This window comes from Columba livia, chromosome 1 (assembly GCF_036013475.1).
Source record: "Columba livia isolate bColLiv1 breed racing homer chromosome 1, bColLiv1.pat.W.v2, whole genome shotgun sequence".
NCBI classification, from domain to species: Eukaryota; Metazoa; Chordata; class Aves; order Columbiformes; family Columbidae; genus Columba; species Columba livia.
In genome coordinates this window covers 72,310,568-72,332,930 of record NC_088602.1, presented here as the reverse complement: position 1 = coordinate 72,332,930, position 22,363 = coordinate 72,310,568, and the positions used below count along the sequence as shown (strand labels likewise).

General features: G+C 37.2%; 1 protein-coding gene across 50 annotated transcripts in view; it reads right to left on the bottom strand.

Moving 5' to 3' along the window:
- Positions 1-22,363, bottom strand: part of ABI3BP (ABI family member 3 binding protein) — a 166,227-nt gene that overhangs the window by 68,383 nt on the left and 75,481 nt on the right. For 33 of the 50 annotated variants that reach the window (XM_021293209.2, XM_021293214.2, XM_021293218.2 and 30 more), the window contains 14 exons: positions 18,770-18,835; positions 18,227-18,301; positions 16,948-17,016; positions 15,753-15,827; positions 14,998-15,072; positions 13,618-13,683; positions 13,170-13,235; positions 11,461-11,535; positions 10,064-10,120; positions 8,556-8,630; positions 6,872-6,937; positions 6,296-6,382; positions 1,330-1,395; positions 882-947 (listed from right to left, as the gene is read on the bottom strand). In XM_021293209.2, the coding sequence (XP_021148884.2) occupies positions 882-947; positions 1,330-1,395; positions 6,296-6,382; positions 6,872-6,937; positions 8,556-8,630; positions 10,064-10,120; positions 11,461-11,535; positions 13,170-13,235; positions 13,618-13,683; positions 14,998-15,072; positions 15,753-15,827; positions 16,948-17,016; positions 18,227-18,301; positions 18,770-18,835 (984 nt within the window). The remainder of the gene's footprint in view (positions 1-881; positions 948-1,329; positions 1,396-6,295; positions 6,383-6,871; positions 6,938-8,555; positions 8,631-10,063; positions 10,121-11,460; positions 11,536-13,169; positions 13,236-13,617; positions 13,684-14,997; positions 15,073-15,752; positions 15,828-16,947; positions 17,017-18,226; positions 18,302-18,769; positions 18,836-22,363) is intronic. The other 17 variants (XM_065061870.1, XM_065062023.1, XM_065062041.1 and 14 more) reach the window with 14 other exon arrangements.

The window sequence follows — 22,363 nt, the reverse complement described above, 5'->3', positions numbered from 1 at the left end:
GGTCTCATACACCTGCCCACATGAAAGAAGTTGTGACCACGAGCATCTCCACCCATCATTGTTAAGTACCATATCCCATGCCTTACAGTAAACACACATATGGTTGTTTTGTCTCTACATTTATGCTTCACCCCAACATAGGCCCAAGAGAAATAACATTTCAGCAAAAGCACAACAACATCTCTTGGGACAATTCCCATCTTGCATTGTTACCAGATCTGCAAGAAATACCATTACCAGATTAGGTCAGCAGCACGGTCAGGCACCAAAGGCTGCCCGTGTTTTTAAACCATGAAGAAATGTACCGTGATTTACTAAAAAGTGAAAAAAAGCATCATTCTTATAACTCTAACATGACATCAAAAGCAGTAGCAGTAGCAGAGCATTCGTGATGCCAGGTAATGCCAATGGAAAAGTGTAGGCAGATGGCAACTGGATGCCTTGAAAGTCAATGGTGAAGAAACCAACAGCTGCACCCTTGGACCAGAAAACCCCAGTGGGCAACTGAACTGCAGCCCTGTCCTCTTGTGTCAGCCCAGAAGGAATGTGCATCTTAAGAAGCCTGTCATATTTGAATGTGCCAGAGAAAGGAAGACACAAAGCAGCACGGAATGGCAGCTGAAGGGAAGGTGTGATAATACATTCTCTACGCAAGCTGTCATTCAGTCCCTGTTGAAAATGCTTCTCTGCCATGGAAAAAGCACGAGAACAAACAACAGAATAGCAGAACAAGTGTGCTGAGTGCTTCTGCAAGCCAAGCTGCACCAGGAAGTCTTCAAGCTCTGCATGGAAGATGACAAGGATGCCAGATGGTTTGTGGTGGGAGGCGTGATGGGAAGTGAAAGGGGAAAATGGATAAAGATGATTTTTTTTCTAGTTACCCATCACGGTTTGCTGGGTTGGCAGGGAGGAAGGAGTGGTAGACTTCAGCCTTGGTCTTCGAGTAGCTAAGATCAAACACAAAAACCACCTTCAGGTCCTCAGACAGGCTGTTGTTGCGTGCGTGCTATCAAGATAGAGCTACAAACAAGTAGATGTGGCCCTGCCTTGGGGACACTGCTATGTCACAGTGTCAGTCCCCCTAGTACCATGATGCCACTTTTCAACTGGCACAGGTAGCCCAAGGTAGCAAAGTAAACCTAGTTGTAGAACCCGCACAAAGACAGCAGAAACATTTGAAATGGACTGATTTCTAATAGGGAGCCATAAGGGACCAACCACATCATGGATTTACTTTCCAAGACACCAAAACACCTGAATGGGTTCATCACTACTGAGAAAAGCACCGCCAAACTAGTCAACATAGGAATGTGATTACTGGTTATTTACCCATCGCAGGCCTTGTGGTTTCTGGTGAAGTCCATGAGGTGGATTCCAGGTCTGGTTTCTGGCTTGCTACAATCAGACATGGAAATGATCTTGAGATATCCACACAGTCTTGCCATGGCAGTACAAACAGCACCGTTTCAGAGCACCCGAAATGTCCATATTTAGTGCAACACATGCCTTTTCCTGGCAGTATTTTGTGACTCAGTGATCAAATCAGCAGGCAACCATCTTGCTATTGTTGCAACTAACACAATATTCTTAGAAACTCAGTAGACGAATGGCTCTCCATCCACAGAAAAATGGCTAAATGACTGCTTCACCAAAGCAGCCCCTACTTTTCCCTGAAAGATGCCCCAGAAACAGTCGTTGCAGTCTGAACACAGGATCCAAGAGACCCACCTTTGCAATCAGAATTCAAGATCTGAACTTGAGGATTTCCATTAAGAGCTGAGCTAACTACTAGAAGAAAAGCAAATTGTGCTTTCTCAAACAAAATCTGTAAGAATCTCTACTAGAACAGCACCTCCTTAATTTACAGGCACAAGTGTTCATCCTGAAGAGTTACGAAATACTTCAAAGAGACAGAATCTCATATCCACACTCTCAGATAAGCAAGAGCTAAAAGAAGAGTCACATTTATTTTCCAGTTATTAGTGAATAGATATGCAAATGACAACAGTGAAATGCAAAGATCATGATAAAAATCCCTTTACTGTATAAGAACACATACTGTTGAAAAAAAAAAAAAGAAGAGAGCTTGACAAAAGCATAGAGCAAGTTCTTAACACAAGCAGAAAATAGGTCTAATAGATAGGTCAAATACCCCAGAAAATGGAATAAAAATTTTGAAACTGCCATCACACTTGCAAGAACACACTATAGGAAAACTGGAAGAGCACAAATTTGATGAATCAACAAAGAGAAAATTTGAAACATGAAATTCTTCTTCTGAAAAAAATCTGCTATATTCTTCCAGTGTAAGCAAACAAAAGCATTTGAAATGCAATAAAAACTGGTAGAGTTGATTGACATGGGCATGGACTGAAAGAGTTTCAGAAATTTCACCCTTTCAGTGATCCATTTGACTACACACTTCCCTTGGGCTCTTGGCTATTTACTGTCCTCTCCATCTTCTTTCTGTTTGCTGAAAAATGGGGACAAGGAGAGCTCCACAAATGTGTTTTCAGAATTACTTTGACGATGTTTGCACATGTACTAACACAGCAGTTAAGATGGCAAATGTAAAAGAGTACCTACTTGTTAGTGTACAGGGGAATACTGTAGAAGGTTTACGAATATCTATGTGGGTCTGCAGTAGAAGGCAAAGTTCAGAGTATGCCAAAAGAAGAAAAGGAGAGTTCCTGTGTTCAGCATTAAATTTGTCCTATAGAGGAAGGAAAATATTAAAGAATCTGGCTTGATTCTTTAGGATGCATGCAGAATGCCAACAGACCTTTTATCTCCCTAAATAATTTTTTTTTTTTCCCTCCTAGACATATCTGGATTACTAAGTCTGGAGCTCTTAAAATCCCCAGAAGCTGGGTTTGCAATGCCCATCTTTCATCTCCCTAATACGAATTCTGTTGCTACAGCATAGCTTAAGAGTCCTCCTTCATGAGAAATACACTTGAATATTCTACACAACTGTAGTACTTACAACTTGAACAACATTTTAACCTATTTAAAATGACAAGTGAACATAAACAGGCAACAGAAAATAAATATACAAAGAGAACTCCCTAAACACATCATACAGATGCTAACGTTGTAACAGACAAGGAAGATGTCTTAAATATCAATGATAAAATTGCACTATAGTAATAATAAAGAAAATATAAAATAAAATGCAGACTAACTTCAAGCAATACAGTAGTTATCTGTATCAGGATACTCTGTTTGTAACTGAGAAGTTAAATTTCGGTTACCAGCCTCACAGTATTCCACAGGCACAGAAGCACCCAGGACAGTATACTGTAAAATTGTATAACATTAAGTAATATGTAATTGGTCAATAGCAATTATGGGTAATAGTACCAATTAGTATTCTAAAAGTGAACTAAGAATATAAAAAAAAATGTAATCCAGCATTGTAAACATCATATATATCACCTGAAACAAAAGAATCACTAATGCAGAATTTTTATCTGGCGGTCGTTCTTATCCCCAAAGTAAGGGAAATGAAACCAATGTCTCATCAAAAGCACAGCAGGAATTCTTCTGATAATTCCTCACTGTCAAGAGCACTCGGTTTGCAAGAAATGCCATTGCCAGATTGGATTGATAGTATTTCCAGGACTCCAGATGCTTTAGACAAGAATTGCAAAACTATCTGTGTTTCATTAAGAGCTGAAAAGAAAACCTGGATTTAAAATGCTGAGGAATCTCACTGTTGCTGGGATAGCACAACACACTAACCAGCACAAGTTGTGTTGTTCAAGATGATGTAGCTGCAAACAGAAGCAATATACTGAATGCTTAGATGTTCTCTCTGTGTTATAGGAATAAAGATAATGATATGCAGCTCAGTATGGTGGCAAGAGGGTCTAATATCTGATGCTAGACAGAACTTCTAAAAGTCACCTTCTTTTACACTTTCTGGAGATAAATTACACGAACAGAAAAAATGAAGTTGTTACAAATTGGTATAAGAGACTGGTACTTTATCACTTTGTACCAAAAATGCTTTCTAGCTGCTGATCAAGAAGTGATTGACTCAAAGCTGTTCTTCAACAGGCTTGTAATTTAGACTTAGAAGGAAACTGGAAGAGTTCATAGCAGAAAAAAGTAAGCAAGTGGCAATGTGATGGAAACAAAATAGAATCCCACATTGCTTACTCATCACTGTTTGTCTAGTTTCCCAAAAGGATGAGATGTAGACTTGAGGACTAGTCCCTATGTAACTACATCAAATATGAATGTCATCTTGAAATAGACAGTCTCTGCACTGCAGCTTTAAAGGGAAAAATTTGAGACTGGATTGAAAGTGCTGTTTATTACCTGAATAACCACATTAGTTTTGTGGGTTGTGTAGCTCCAGAGAGCACAATAAATGTGAAGTCATTAATCAGTCTTCAAGAAGTGAAGAAATGTTCAAATAAGCTTGAAGAACCTTGGCAAGATTTGCTAAAAACAACTAAGTGACCAACTAAGCAATAGTATTTAAAACAAAGCATTAACATCACTCAGAGACCCACTCCAGGGGAAATAACACGTAAGCAAGTATTACACTGCAGTCCTCATTGTGTGGCTCAACTTCCTGGCCTTCCTTTAGCTGAGAGATCCTTTTATTCGCTCTCTTCTCAATTCCTTCCCCAACACACACATGCAAAACTAAAACCCAGAATTCCTTAGGTTATTCCAAGGCAGTCCTTTCAATACAAGAAACTGTACATGCTTCTGGTTCTCATCTCATATGAAGTCTATACCTAGAATATGTTAATTTAACACTATTATCACATTTAATCATATTTTTAACCCTCCTTGAAATCTGCGACTGAATTTTTGCATGGAAATGTTTATGTTGAATTGCAGACTTGTTCAGACGTGATTTTCTCCATTTTCCCACACATTGTAAGTGTTGGGAAATTGATCCCTCTGGTTTGAAGAGTGCAGTATAACTTTCTTTACAGGTGAAGCATGCAGAATAAAGAATTGAACTGCGATGTGCTAATATATCAATATATAGAAAACCATTACTGAAACTTTCTGTTAATGCACTTGATCTTTAGCTATTGCTCAGTATGGAAGATGCATTAATGAGAAATATTGATTAATACCTCCAAAGAATAAAAATGCATAAAACTTAACTCATGGCCATTTCTTGATTTTAAGAGTGCTTAGCTGGAATCTGCAAACTTCCCCATTAATCCACAATTACAGGCAGTTGGACAGCTACTACAAATTTTTTGTCAAATACCCATTTAGTCCACTTTTTTACTGCAAGGGATTTCTGGCAATAACTTGAAACAGGCTTTGGATGCAATTGTCATTATTGGAAGGAAATGAAATATTTCTTCATGCAGGGATAGTACAACAAGAAGGACCTTGAGTATTGATAAAACTGCATTTGTTCAGTGTCATTTTGTAAGGCATTGTTAATTTTTAGTTTATTTTCTGAACTCAGGAAGCAGAAGAATCCTAAAGAATAAATGTTGGCAAGGAAGAGCAGGAAAATTATATACTTTAGATTATTATAAGTGTAAGTAATTTACATGTCAAGAAAACACCATCATCCAAGCAGTTTAATTTTACTGGAGTCTAATGACAGGTTTCAAGGGTATTTAAAAGCATCACATCTACCACAGAAGTGGTTCAGGATCAATTTGTTGCAAATATTTTCTTTTGTTACATTGTTGTGCAGTTTAGTTTAAAAAGTTGTACATATCACATGCACAGTTGTACATGTGATATGCATGCTTTCATTTCTATTAGCCCTAGGCCTATGCTGTGTACCCACTGGCAGCAAAATGTCTAACTCAGATAACTGCTTGAAATATTTTCAAATGAAAGGAATCAAGGGTCCATTCTCCATTATTTCGAAGCTTACATATTCATTGCTATTGATCCTATTATTTCTATGGGACTTACTCAACATTTCAACCATTAGAACAGTTTCATTCAGGGATTTAAACAAAATTTGTTTTAACTTTCACTCTTACCCATCTACAGTATTGCAGCTTAAAAAGAGAACACTGCTATATGTAGCAAGACATGCCAAAGCCTATTATCACTAAGCACAGTGATACATACTTGTAAATACATCAGGAGTGTAGACCAAAGTTAGAAGAGCATGTTTACTGTTTTAGAGCATCATACAAAATTTCCTAAGTTATTCTGGTATTTGAGAGAGCAACTATAAAAGTTCTGGGTTTATTCTGATTCATGTTAAGCTTAACTAATAATATACAAAAAGTATTATGAAATCTGTGTAAAAATTTCTACTTAAAATCACATTTTCAAGTATTACCAGGCACAGTCAATGGCATCTCTTGGATGTCAGGTGTTTCAGATCCTAAAGAAATGTCCTGCTTTTCATCAAAAGCTGAAAGAAAATCTGGAGTTAAAAAGAGAAGTAACTTCAGAGCCACAGTATTTGGACAGAACCTGTTGGGCAGTTCAAGGCAACACTGATGTGAGATCAAGCAAGATGGCAGCATCTTTAAAGATCAGCTGTGAAATTAGGTGTTACATAAACACTGAAGCTGGCGTGAAATAAAGGTCAATTCTGGCGCTGGCACAATTCTTCTCACTGACTTTTTTTTTAAGTTCTTTGAAAGAAAATTGCAACTACCAGAAAAAAAAAAAAAAGGTCAACACATGCTAGCAGAGGTATTTTTGTAGACTGTTATTTAGTTCATGTGGTAAAATAATTTTCAGCTTCCGTTACACAGAAATGGCCAATTTGGCAGAGAAAAAAAAAAAAAAAAAGAGAAAAAAACCCATAGCATCAAGTAGTCTATAAAGCAATGTGGCTGAATGAATCCGCAGCTAATGGAAGTGATGGCATGGTATGGAAAAGCTAATGGAATTGCATGCTATTTACCCATCACGCTCCCTCTGGTTTCAATGGAGGGATGAGATGTGAATTTCAGGCCTGGTCTCTGGGTAGCTAAGATCAAAATGAAAACAATCTTGAAACAATGAGTGAGATCAGTCTGTAGATAAGGTGATCTTTGGCCCTTTATTAGCAGGTTTGAAAGGTTTTTATTGATTTTGGATTTCTTGTATACACACTTCTAACTGATATTAATGGTAGTCTACTCTGTTCTTAGTCTTGTGGTTTTGGGTTTTTTTTGTCTACATCTGATTTTAAAATTCTATCCAATACCAACAGCTGACAGCAACTCCCTTGTCCCCTATACTTTAGTTTGGATCTTCCAGGTAGGCCTTTTAAATAAGAAGTTGCAAATGCCTGATGTTGCTGTGATACAGCATGCTTTCACACTAGAAATCAGTAAAAAACTGATGAATCAGCTTAATTCAACCCCAAAACATCACTTTATGCACACAAGTTGGAAAACATACACAGTCGGTGAGGAAAAAAGCCTGTCGCAGTGTGAGATACACATTAAATCCAGCTAGCCTGCATCTTAAAAAATGATGTGGGAATGGTTCACCGTGTAACAAAAGTATGTGGTATCAACCTACAACATTAACACAGAAATCAGTGAAACATCATATCTGAGGTTGGGATGGGCATCCAGTATGCTAGATGCTGAAAAAAATTCCATCACATGGACATTCACAATGCAAAAAAAAATGAAACAGCATGAAGTTGTATAAAATTTTCAGCTTTAGAAAGAAAGAAACCATTCTCTTCACAGAGAGACAGGAAAATTGTCAGAATCACAAATAGTAACCTCACTACACCATGTATGTGTTCTGTAACATATGAATTGTTAAAAGGCTTCAGAATTTCTCATAAAACCTGAAATAAAAGAGGCTGAAGAGTAAGTTTTCACAATCAGAAGCCAGTAAATAAAAATATATTGATGCCTGTCTGATAAATTATATTAGACCTTAAGAAAACATTGTAATAATTTACAGCTCCTTTTTACTTGAGTCAAATATAATAGATTGCAAAGGTATTTGACATTTACTGTAAAAAAACCCCAAACCAAATAACTATGTTCAGCTTGAACCTTAACCACAAAAAATATTTTTGTAATCATAATTATGAAGCAAAAGATTTTAGGGAAATTACACTGCACAAATAGAGTATTAAGAGTGACAAAAGTACTACTATTTATTTATTTAGAATAACTATCCACTGGTGGCTGCTGGCAATTATACTGATTTCAAGGAATCTGTTGATTTGGAACTTCTGCAAAATCAGGACAGCTGAATCAGGGCAGGGTTAAATATGGAAGTAAATCAGTAATAATCTTATGAGTATATTAATGTTCAAACACAATACAAATAAACAGTGATAATGTGAGTCACATTTGTCCTTAAACTTCCAGAAAAATTATAATTTGTGTATAATATCAAATTAATAAAAAATAAGCTGTAACTGTAATAATCCACTGTTCTGTGTCATGATAATCCTAAAAACCTACTGTTTCAATGTTGTTATTCCCAATGCAGCGATATATTTCCTTCATCTTGTAATAATGTTAACCCCAAGTTAAAGAAATATAAATTTACAATACAACTAAAAGTATAAAGACATTTCTTGTGTGAATTTCTAGCACTAATAAAATTACATTTTTAAGAAATGTCATTACCAGATTTTGTTGATGGCATTTCTGGAATAGGAAACATTGTGGGTCTTGAAGAAACAGGCGGTGTTTCATCAGTTGCTGAAAAAAGAATCTGAGTTTTAAAAGTTGCAGTGGCATCAAAGCCACTAAAATACCAGAGTACCTAGCTGGCAGAAGCTGGTCTGTAAAAGGAAACAATGATGGAAATAAAAATCAAGATAGTAAATGTCCTGAGAGTCAGCTGTGGGATGACTGACAGAACAACGAAGCTAATGTCTCTTATGGTGTGGAGACAAACTAAGTCCAATCAGAGTGCTATTCTCCTATCTATTACATTTCCAAGACACAGAATTTGTATCCTTTCGAAGACCTTAGGTGGAGAAATTTTTTAATAAGAACAAAACCTACAGTAAGATACAAGTACATTCCTCAGTTATTCAGTCTGAGCAGAATGATTTCTGCTTGCTATTAAAAAGAAACAGTTGATATGAAAGTGTCACACAAGAAAGCAGAGAGACACATTTTGTTTAAAGATAATGACTTTCGGTCTTACTGTAGTCCAGGGCAGTGATGAGGATGTGGAAACTATAATGCAAGTATGTGCTATTTATCTATTGTTATACATCTGGTTACCAGGTAAGAAAGAGATGTCGATCAAAGCTGATCTATGGGAAGCTAACAAAACAGCTAACAAAAGATAAAAAGTCTTGAGAAACTGAGGCAGACAGCCTTCACACTGGTGGTATTAAAACACTTTCTTGAACACAGTCAACAAATTCATATTTTTCCCAGGGATCAGATTTTCCCTGCAACTGCCACAAAGTTACTTTGATATAAACAGGATTATTGAGAAAGGCCGTCCTTTGATACAAAATGGCTATGGCTTAAAAACATCTTAATGTTTTTACAATATTTTAATTAAAAGACAAACGCAGAAAAATCAGATTCTATCAGATCCCTAAGACAACCATTAGAAAAATTATGCAGCTGGCATGAAAGAAACATCGTCTATTTCTATGTGCAGTGGTATATGGAAAACTGAAGAGTAGGTGCTCTTGATGTTAACAACACTCATGACTGATTAAAGGACAAGTAACAAGAAGGCTAAGCAGCCTGATTCTTCACATCAAGAGAGAATGCTGTGGGAGTTCTGACAGAACATGCCGCAGAGAGCAGTAAAGTCACGCTTGACTAGCTGCTAGAAGTTTTCCATCTAATAAAGATAGTTTGCTTCAACTTAAATGACCTTGGACAAAATAGAGTTTGCAACTTTAAAAGGAAACAAAAATACTGTATTCACACAGAGGCAGCAGAACTGTGAATACCACCCACGGAGTATTAACACAGCTGCATCATGTTTGTGTTCAGTGTGAATTCTGCAACAGATAAGACTTTTCTAAATTTATCTGTGGTGAGAAACTAAAAGAACACTGACCAAACTTTAGCAAATAAGATGAGGGAAAACATGAACAGTGTATGTATCTTGTAAAATGCTAATCTCCAGATGATAAAAAATGTTAATGATTGATTACCCGGTTCCTCTTCAATGTTGTTAGATGAAGCAGGTTTGAAAGGTGCTTGAATAATTACTGTAATAGAGAAATACATCATTTTCATGTGTTAGGATTTTAGATCACATTGCTTTTCACAAGTACATTTCTAACAAATTCAGTTTTTCTGTGGGTATGTTTACCAAGCTGCACTTAACCAAGACAGCAACAAATGCAAGAAGCTGTCTGTTTAGTAAGTTTTAGAATTATTAAAATGAAAGCACTAAGCTGGAATGTGTAACTTGAGAGGACCAAAAAATATAAAACTGTTTTGCACTGAAGACTTCAAGGTCTGATACACCACTGCTTTGTGCCTTGGGTATCTACTCATCCCTGCACCAGCAGATAACCAACTAAACTGATTTTGGAATAATTCAGCCACCTGTTCTACTAACTCCATGCCAACAAAATAAGAGTACAAAAGTGCAAATGAGTGGAAAGCCCAGGCTTGAACAAGTTTTACATTACTTGAAATTTATACTCTGCTTTAAATATAGTGAGTAGAGAAACACAGCCTTACTATTCTCAAAGTATTTTACAGTTTATCAAACCCAGCACTTTTGAACATGTGTACTTAAAATTAAGGACCAAATCCTTCCTGACACTTCTAATATTATGTCTGTCCATTTAGTAAATGCAGAGCATCTACAGTCCTATGTTTCTGTGTCATCTGTGTGTGTGTGTTCAACAATTCTATGAATAAACATATTTCAACCAGGTCATAAGACATGCATCCTTGACACAAAAATATTGTATAGCACTTCTGTAAGTGCATTCAAAAATATTTGTGCTCATTGCCCTTACAATACTGAACACCACTTGTAAATGTATCAAGAGAAGATTAAGAAGTAGCTATTTTTTCATTCAGAAGCCAGCTTTGTGGATGCTTGCTTTGCTGTCTCAGCATAGTAAACTGCAGGATCAAGAAAACTGATTTCGAAGTTGGTAGACAGAAAGGTGTTTGATATAATAAAACATCACTTGCTTAAATGATCCTAGTATGAACAGAAACACAACAACCCTATATTTTTTTTTCATTACCACATTCCAGGAAAAATCTCATAACTGAATACAATCTCACACTCAAATCCCTAAAAAATATGTTCTCCATAAAAACATGGCAGAAATAATAAATTGCTAGCAGAAATAACTGTAAAAATATCTTTCAAATACCAAAATTCCATACTGCAGCAGTCTCTAGAATATTAGAAACTACCTTAAAAAAGTCGTAACAGGAAACAAATGTTCAACCAACAAATCTCTTTGAAAAGCACCTACTAGCTAAAGACAAAACATTTCAAGGCCAGGAAAAACAATAAAAATTGGAATAGTACTACCCAAATATCACAAGGATTGGAAATAAAACAAATGCCATTTACCAGTCTCTCGCTCTGATATTTTTGCAGATGTAGATGTTTGGGGAGTGGAAGTAACATCAAGAAAGTCATGTGAGGCTGGAAAAAAAATAGTGGCTTATTACTTAAAAGATACACTAACCATCACACTATGACATCATCTGGATCAATGGACTCAATGCTTTAATGTCCAAATAATAGGGAACTGAAGAAACATAAAAATATATTCTGGAAAATAAGAAAAATGTAAAAATGGAATGTTAATATGCCAAGATGTGTAAAAACACATAAATATGATGCAAAAAATGAAATGGAACATCACAAGTAGAATGGAAAAAAATGTCCATGAGGTAGGTAGCAATATAAGACTGAAAAAGTGCAAGAACACTGGGCAAAGGGAGGCAAAGAGAAAGCAAATTTACAAGATTGTGATACTGAAACAAATCCAATTCAAAAATTGGCAAAAAAATAGGAGGTAAAAAGAGATCCAGAAAATATCACTAGACATTAAAAGATAAAGAAATGACCTTAAACCTTAAATGCTTTGTTTTAATTAAAACTATCTGATTCCCCTACTGTAGAAAAAAGAAAGCTAAGAAAAGTCCTTTAAGTAACACAAGGCAAGAAATGTAAGTTCCCTGAAAAAGACCCTGAAGTGCAAGAGGTGTCTCAGCTGGTAAGAAAGCAAGACTGCTACAGACAAAAGTGGCACAATAACACTGCAAGGCACTTGTAATGGTTCTTTACACTTTTAACCTGCATTCAACTTTGGGTTTGTGGGCTTACCAGCCTGCTCATGTATTGCTTTTGTTACCTCATAGGCCAAAAATTACTGCCAGGCCACAGGACTGGTCTCATACACCTGCCCACATCAAAGAAGTTGTGATCATGAGCATCTCCACCCATTGCTGTTAAGTACCATATCCCATGCCTTAAAGTAAACACAGCTTTTCACATATGGTTGTTTTATTTCTATGTTTATACTTCACCCCAGCGTAGGCCCAAGAGAAATAACAGTTCAGCAAAAGCACAACATCATCTCTTGGGACGATTCCCATTTTGCATTGTTGCCAGATTTGCAAGAAATACAATTACCAGATGAGGTGGGCAGCGCGGTCAGGCACCAAAGCCACCCATGATTTTAAACTGTGGAGAAATATGCCATGATTCACCAAAAGCTTAATTGTGCTTAAAACTGTGAAGTGACATCAAAAGCAGTAGCAGAGAATTCCCAGTGCCAGGTAATGTCAATGGAAAAGTGTAGGCAAATGACAACCAGATGCCTTGAAAGTCAGTGGTGAAGCAACCAACAGCTGCACCCTTGGACCAGAAAACCCCAGTGGGCAGCTGAACTGCAGCCCTGTCCTCTTGTGTCAGCCCAGAAGGAATGTGCATCTTAAGAAGGCCGTCATATTTTAATGTGTCAGAGAAAGCCCTGCTACCAAGACACAAAGAAGCAAGGAATGGCAGCTGAAGGGAAGGTGTGATAATACATTCTCTATGCAAGCTGTCACTCAGTCCCTGTAGAAAATGTTTCTCTGCAATAGAAAAAGCACAAGAACAAACAACAGAACAGCAGAACAAGTGTGCTGAGTGATTTTGCAAGCCAAGCTGCACCAGGAAGTCTTCATACTCAGCATGGAAGATGACAAGGATGCCAGATGGTTTGTGGTGGGAGGCGTGATGGGAAGTGAAAGGGGGAAATGGATAAAGATGATTTTTTTTCTAGTTACCCATCACGGTTTGCTGGGTTGGCAGGGAGGAAGGAGTGGTAGACTTCAGCCTTGGTCTTCGAGTAGCTAAGATCAAACACAAAAACCACCTTCAGGTCCTCAGACAGGCTGTTGTTGCGTGCGTGCTATCAAGATAGAGCTACAAACAAGGAGACATGGCCCTGCCCTGGAGATGCTGCTGTGTCACAGTGGCAGTCCCCCTAGTACCGTGATGCCACTTTTCAACTGGCACAGGTAGCCCAAGGTAGCAAAGTAAACCTAGTTGTAGAACCCGCACAAAGACAGCAGAAACATTTGAAATTGACTGATTTCTAATAGGGAGCCATAAGGGACCAACCACGTCATGGACCTACTTTCCAGGACACCAAAACACCTGAACGGGTTCATCACTACTGAGAAAAGCACCGCCAAACTAGTCAACATAGGAATGTGATTACTGGTTATTTACCCATCGCAGGCCTTGTGGTTTCTGGTGAAGTCCATGAGGTGGATTCCAGGTCTGGTTTCTGGCTTGCTACAATCAGACATGGAAATGATCTTGAGATATCCACACAGTCTTGCCATGGCAGTACAAACAGCACCGTTTCAGAGCACCCGAAATGTCCATATTTAGGGCAACACATGCCTTTTCCTGGCAGTATTTTGTGACTCAGTGATCAAATCAGCAAGCAACCATCTTGCTGTTGTTGCAACTAACCCAATATTCTTAGAAACTCAGTAGACGAATGGCTCTCCATCCACAGAAAAATGGCTAAATGACTGCTTCACCAAAGCAGCCCCTACTTTTCCCTGAAAGATGCCCCAGAAACAGTCGTTGCAGTCTGAACACAGGATCCAAGAGACCCACCTTTGCAATCAGAATTCAAGATCTGATCTTCCATCTCCTCAGAATCTCCCAAAACATTAATTCTATGATTCAGAAATCTTAGTCCCTGGCAGTAGTCAAATACGATGACTGTAGAGAAATGCCTGCACTCAAGTGACCAAAGGCAATTTTTCTGCAGAATTCTAGCACATCTTTGAACCACTTATACTTGTACAGTCCATTCCATTATCCACAAAAGAACAAGTAACTTCACTAAAGTGACTTTTTCATTCTCTCTTATCTTGATTTTGCAGAAAGAAAATGTGTAGCCTAACACACAAACCAGTTTATGTGTACTAATTTGCACTGCACAACTTTGCTATACCACAGGCTTAACTTCAGGTGCAAGAGAGAAGACTCTTGGTGTCAGTTTTCAAACATGCACAAAGATGAAGTTGCTACAGTTAATAAGGAAATGGGATTTTTTAATATTCTCAACCTTTGGAAATGGAAAGCCTTGAAACCCTTCTTTTCAGGTCCCTTCTACATGAAACTTTTCTAGCAACATTCAAGGAGTCACTAACCAAATCAGCAACTGGTGTTCTCCCATGGTTAAAATCTTATCGGATATCCTTAAGAACAACAGCTAAAACTTTTCCAGCTATGAAGCAGCTTTTGTATCCAGTCTACAAGAGGACTCAATTTGACATGTTAGCAGCTATTTGACTGTTCTCAATAACAGGTTGTATATATACACACAATAATCCTTCACAAAAAATTGGATGACAACCCCAAAGGAAAATTTATCTAATTGTTTACAAACACAAGAAAAATTAATCTTATAATTCCAACATTTCACTCCAGATTTCTCAAACATTGCAGAGGATCCAACTGGTCTCTCTCTTTCCAGTCACACTTTTATACAGAGCAAGTCAGAATAAAACCTCCATTCAGCAAAGCATTTCTGTGTCTTTTGAGAGACTGTCTAGATGTCAGGTGAGCTACAATGAAGAGAGATATTACCAGCTGAGACTGGTGGCATTTCTGGCATGCCAGATGTTGTGGATCTTGAAGAAAGAGGCTTCCTTTCACCTAAATCTGAAAAGATAATCTTGTGTTAAAAGGCTTAATTGCCCCAGAGCTACTATGGATAGCATAGGGCTCAGTAGACAAATATTGTGTCATTAAAATGAAAGCATGGGGAAATTTGCTTGCAAATTAGCTAGGCATTACCATGTCTCATGAACTGTTAGGCTGATTTGGAAGTCAGTGTGGAAGCTATGTGACCTAATTATTCATACTAAAGATAATTCTTATTACTTCTTAAGAATATTAGCACATTAAGAACTGCAAATAGTAAGAAAACACCTTTTGATCTGGAAAAGTCAGTGGGCCAGCCAATATAAAGCTAGTCAAAGCAAACTTTTCACAGAAACGTTACACAGAAATATATTTCAAGTGCTTAATTCATTCTCATGGTTATGTTCTCCCAGTGCAGGAAAAAAACACAACTCAGAAAGGCAGGTCCACAGCTTGGAACCTCAATAGCGAAACAACCAAATGCAACCAACTAAAGTGAGGCTACCTCTATACCCACTGGACCTCATTCTACAAAGATGAATGATGAGTGCAGATGCGAACCTAGTTAATGACAGCAATGAGTGGTATGAATGACTGGGATGGTGATAACTAAAGCAGTGCAAAGCTTCCAAAACCAGCAGCAAGAATAAAAAAATGAAGATAAAATCTTTACAACTTAATCATCTTATCAATTTTACCCAGTGCCGTTCCTGACAATTGAGACTCTGTAGTAATTATGGGCGTGGATATTTTCAACTCAGTAGTATCGCTAGCTGCAGAATTAAAAAAAAAAAAAAAAAAGTAATTACACCTGAGAAATAAATTCATGTAAATAAATCAAGGAGGACAATTTGGCAGACAGAAATCTAGCCTTCCCACTGCCCTGCAGAGTATTATTTTTATTATTTATTTATTTACAAAATGAACCTTCTTTTACTAAGTAAATACCTCCTTAACTACTTAGCTAAATATGTTATTCTAGTTTTCCCATGTATGCAAATGTTCAGAAAGAGTTTGAAAAGCAATGTTTATACAGTTTCACGTGCACTTGCCTTAAATAGCACCTGACAAAACAACTCAACAACTTATACCACATCTTTCCATGAAGTTAAGAATTCCTCAGAGAATTTAGGAAAAATCATGATTTCAGGAGATTAAAGTCTCTCAGTATCACTTCATTAAGTTACTTAGCTTTATGCAGTTTCTCAACTGTGGCCAACTTTTTTCAGTCGGATTGGTCCCAGATATCCCATATAACAGAATGAATTTACTTGATTTAAAATAATTTCCTGTGAGTGCTTTATAGAACAGTGCAGCAAAACTGAACTCTTGAAAACTGTACTTGGATGCCAAGAACCAGTGGGTTGTACAGCAGAGAACTTAATAAACTATAGCTGCATGGCTCAAAGTGAAGTTTTGGGCAATGAACTTCTTTCTTTTCCCCTCCACCTCCTTCTACCCCTTTCTTATTGCCCTCACTGCTTATGTACATACTTGTTCATGTTCAAGCAATGGTTAAAAAAATTAAGTATCCTCACATATTAAAATCTATGGGAAAAACAACAACCTATCTCCAAAGCTGTAACCCAAAGTACAGCTTAGTTAGGAAGGTCTATCCTGACATGTGTTTACTTTTTTATTTTAAGAAAATACATAGGAAAAATCACAACAAAATGTGAATGGACATGAAAAACAGACAGAAAGAGAGAAAAAAATCACAATTTGATGACTATAAAGTATTATATCTTACTTGATTGTAACAGTCTTAAGCCTTGCAAAATTTAAATCTTTTCTTGACACACCCATTTGATGGATAATGCATTATACAGGCTCCAACTAACTAATCAACCAGCCAACAGGGTATGCTTCTGAAATAACATTACTGTAATTTACCAGTGTCTGGTATTTCTGAAGCTGTAAAAGTTTGGGGGGTAGAAGTAACATGAAGAAAGTCATGTGAAGCTGGAAAACAGAAATAAAAATCATGCTATATTGTTTTGAAGTGACAAAATCCATCATGCAACAGCATCATATTCTTTTATGAGCTGAAGAACTTTCTAGGTAATATTTAACACATTATGTTCCACAGAAAGACTCTGAAACGTATAATAACCAGTTAAGCATGACTCGGTAACAATTTCCAAAAGCATACATTAATGCATAGACACATAATGCAAGTAACAACCAAATTGTTAGCAGAATTGCACAAAAAGTTATTGAACTATGGTATTAAAAAGAAGAAATACAAGACTGGTCAAAAAAGGAGAACAAATTATGAATAAAAATTAGCAAATTGGGACTGCTTGGAATTTTTGTCTAGAATCCCAAGAATCAAGGAGGATATCCTGCTGCTGAAACTGGAGAAGGTGAAAGGATGACAAAGCAGGAACTGTACCAAATGAAACACCAACTGTCTTTTGTCAGGCATGTGAATGGCTGACATTTCCATTCAATCTCTCCTCCAGTAACGCATTTCCTTAAAAAATTAATTTCTTCCAAAAACATACGCATCAGGCATGACACTATCGGCACGCTAATGAAGAGAAATCTTTCCAGCTGGCTCTCATCTTACTACTTTTTTTTTTATCCTTCTTTGGACAAATGTTAGTGGCCCCAGATAAATAACTACCTCTTGCGTGCTCATCTATAAAACAAGAGAAACACATAATAGAAATTTTCTAAGGACCAACTGGCCAGTGCCTGAATCATCAATGGCATGTTTTTATAGTGCCAGTTTTGAAATCCAGGCACATAGAATTATGTCTATGCTTATACAGAAAAGCTAAAAGAAGAGTTACATTTTCAAAAGGTGTTTGAATTTCTGCAGTTTTGATTCACTCCTTAGGACTCTGAGTACTTCAACAAATCAGGATATTCCACTTAAAAACTCGAGGTGTGGACAAGCCTATTTAGATTTACTATTTACTCTAAGTCTGATTTCATTTTAAAGCTAAGAATTACATGCTTTAGTCAAATATGGAAAGACTTCCAAACTACTAGTTCAATATTTCATATAAAATATCATAAAGAAACCTGCTATTTGATACAGCCTTTCATACCTGCAGTTATTCTTGATATATGTCAAACTGAACAAACTATTTAATAAGAGGCACTATGTCTCCTCTGAAAATTCCTAAATGTCAAGAGGATTAATCTTACGAGAAATCGTTACCAGATCTGGTTGGTTGCACTTCTGTAGTAGCAGATGTTTTGGATCCTGAAGAAACAGGCTGTGTTTCCTCAAAAGCTGAAAAGAGAATCTGAGCTTAGAACACTGAGAGGCCTGTGACTTAATGGATTAGCATTGCGTAGCTCAGTGAAGGCTGTGCAGATCCAGATGATGCTAATGCAAAGCTAAGCAAGATGGCAGATGGCCTGGACATGAGATGTGAGACATCTGTGCCATAACAACAGGACATGATGGCTTGCAATACAGTCTTCTGGCCTCAAAATTTGATAAGAGCTGGGATAAGAGCTACAGCTAATACAAAAAGAAATAAGCTAACAATGAGATGTGATAGCACTGTCTTTAAGCAGTTTTTAAGCCAGTAACAAATGTTTTTCAGCTAGTTACACAGACACATGAATGGTGAATAAGCAGTTATCTGTGAGTGTAGACAGCTGAGATTCTAAAACAGATCTTAAAATCACCATTTGCAGATCTATGTGATGCTAAGATAATGGAAAAAAGCCATGGAAACAATCTGCTGATTACCCATCTCCATCTCTGTGGCTTCTGTAGAAGGTAGAGATACCAATTTCAAGCCTGGACTCCAAGTAGCTAAGAGCAAAGATGAAAAAAAATTACGACACCGAGACAGACACTCTCCTTGCAAGTGGTACAAAATCTAATTCTACCTGTAACTAGCAAGTTTTGGCTTAGATTGAAGGTCTCTTCTTTCTATTTTTAACCCATTCAAACTTTGGCATACATTATCTAATCAGGTTGAATCCATATTACTTAAGAGGTTTTTCTTCACAGCGAAGAAGCTACAAGCCAAACACAATATATTTTATATACACTGCACTCCGAGGTCTTTATAAACTGGTTACTATTACATTATGTGTAACTATTTTAAAAGGAGGTGTAATGGGAAAAGATGAGAGTAGTACAATGAAGTCGCTGAAATAATCAGAGTTAGTAAACAGCATATTCTGTCTGCTATGCTGTAATGAAGACTATTACAAAGACCTTACAGTTATTTCACTTTGAAGTATGGATAACCTGACGTCTGCTTTAATGAAAACAGAGAATCAAGGTGAAAATAGTTATTCTTACCCAAAAGGCATAATGAATTAGTGTCCACCATGTGTAGGTTTTGCACTGCTGTCCTGCTTCTATGAAACTGATCCTATTCAACTGTGTGTACAGGGCAGTAAGTACCATTCTTTCCAGTAAACATACCTATACCAGTCACTTATGCCCATTTAGGTTATAATATATTTTAAAATTTCCATCGCTGTTTTTAATTGGTCTTTATCAAGATGAGGTTTTTTGAAAAGCAGTTATACCAGAAGTTTAGAATTAAACTTCTCTGAATCTTTAAGACTGAGAAAAACATTCAAACAACTAGGTGCAACTAGGAGTAGGGTTCGTTTTTAATGTAGGCAATGTGAATATAAGCCAAAAAGTGAGCAGACTTTTATTTCGTATATTGGATCTGCTTTCCCATTTACTTTCAATCCAGTTTATCACATTAACAAATATGATTCCAGGTTACTGTCCTGATAAAGTTGGACTCAGCGGCTGGACCAGATAATATTTGCAGGTCTATTCTATTCTATTCTATTCTATTCTATTCTATTCTATTCTATTCTATTCTATTCTATTCTATTCTGTTCTGTTCTGTTCTGTTCTGTTCTGTTCTGTCCTGTCCTGTCCTGTCCTGTCCTGTCCTGTCCTATTCTAATTCTAATTCTAATTCTAATTCTAATTCTAATTCTAATTAATTCTAATTCTAATTCTAATTTTAATTCTAATTCTAATTCTAATTCTATTCTATCCATATAAAGAAGAAAGTAATATCAACAAAAGCCATATGATTCACAGCTTTTGACAAAAGTTTCCATTGATCCATCTACATATGGTAAGAACTATGAGAGATCTTCCAAAGGCATCAGATCGTTGAAGGCATGTTAACAAAGCTATCCTTTCAGAAAGGTTTGAATTCAAAATATACTGACCACACAGAAAGTTTGTAAACCACAGGCAATGTCTCCCTCTGGTACAATGCAGATAGAAAAATAAAGAAAAAAAACTCTTCAGGGGAACTAGGTCAGAATACAGGTCACACACACTTAGACTTCAGAAATAAGATTTTGCTTTCTTTGCTGATTTTATGACAGCAGGTGATGAAGGCATGCAGAGGCACAGTGCAGAGAAATTTCTTTTGTAGGACCACCCCCACCGGCTCTCACAGAACATCTTTGACTTCAGCATTGACTTCATGGGGAGCACAGATGCTCCAGCTGACCTGATGGCTGGACCCAGCCTCTTATAATGAAATCTCATTGTTGCTAAGTGCAACTATTTGGCAGAAATGGAGGACATCAGAACAAACCCAGAATAAATACTTGAACAGAACATGTATTTTGCCTCAACTGTTGTTATTATTTTACCCTTACCACTGAGAAAAACACAGGATTAGGTTATTATTCCCCAGCAGAAAGCAAAAATACTTCCCCTTGCCTAATAATTTTGAGGTTTTCAGATACATTTATAGCAAATAGGTTCTTAAATCACCAAGTGTCTGTCTCTCTCTCTCCAATGCTGCCTCTAACTGGGTTGAAGTATACTTCTTTCATTACAGTGAAAACAAATACGTGTCCCCATGCCCCCAAACATATCTGGAAAAGAGCTGTCAAAAATTATAGCAAATTAAGAAAAAATTGTGAAGAGAATTTTCTTGTTCTTGAAAATGTAGTTCAAATATGCATTTCAAGAATTAAGAGCTGTTTCTGGACATGATCTTAAAATTTGGCAAACTGCATTATGTAGAAGTATGCCATCTAAATAAATCAACACCATTGTATGATAACTTCTTGCCTAACGCCTAGTAAAATATAAATGCATACAGATTCAAGGTCACTCCAGTTAACTAGTGTAATAGTCGCTGATACAGATAACAGCAACAAGCAGTTGTTTTGGTAGAATGAGATATTTATGCCTAACACAACGACACAGTGAAGAGAAATGCAGGCCTGTTATGAAAGCAGAGGTTTTGAGAAGGGGAGACATAGGATATGGCATAGAGGAGGAGAGGCATGGGATGATGACAGATGTGGAACAGACTTGGCACTGGAAATCCCATGCCATAAACAGTTCAGTTTCCGTGAGTTGTAAAAACTACGCACCTGGGGCTGGACAAAATTTACTTGAGGGGTAACATGAGCATAGAAATAGTATCTAACATAGACAAATGGCACCATATTTGGTAAATTCAGATGTAAGGTCTCAGCAGAAGAGAGGCAGAGAAAGACAGAGAGAGTGAGGCAGAGAGAGAGAGAGAGAGAAGAGGAAGAAATTATCAATGTGAATGTCACATTCCTCCCAGGACAGGACTGCAGCTGCTCATAACTTGCTGAAACTTCCCCACTGATCACCAACACAAACATGATATCACCAAGCTTAGGACCCAGAGGTGTAGTGAGCGGGTGTGCAAAACACCAAGAAGAAGCGTAACATAAATATGTGTGTTACTATTTTAATTATACTACTGCTATTATTAAGGATTTTTTTTTTTTCTGTGTGTAAGTACTCTACCTGCATTAATATTATTTGTTTCATTGTAAAATCATTCTTCAGTCAATAGACTGTTAAGATTTCACACACAGAATCACATAATCACAGAATTATAGGGATTGGAAGGGACCTTGTAAGGTCACATAGTCCAGTCCTGGAGCAGGAACACCTAGATGAGGTTACGCAGGAATGTGTCTAGCCCTCTCTGGGCAGCCTGTTCCAGTGTTCTGTTGCTCCCACCATGAAGAAGTTTCTTCTCATATATAAGTGGAATCTCCTACGTTCCAGTTTGCACCCATTGCCCCTTGTCTTATTGGTTGTCACCAAGAAGAGCCTGGCTCCATCCTTATGACACTCACCCGTTATACATCTATAAACATTAATGAGGTCACCCCTCAGTCTCCTCTTCTCCAAGCTAAAGAGAGACAGCTCCCTCAGCCTTTCATCATAAGGGAGGTGCTCCACTCCCTTAATCATCTTTGTTGCCCTGCGCTGGACTCTCTCCAGCAGTTCCCTGTCCTTCTTGAACTGAGGGGCCCAGAACTGGACACAATATTCCAGATGTGG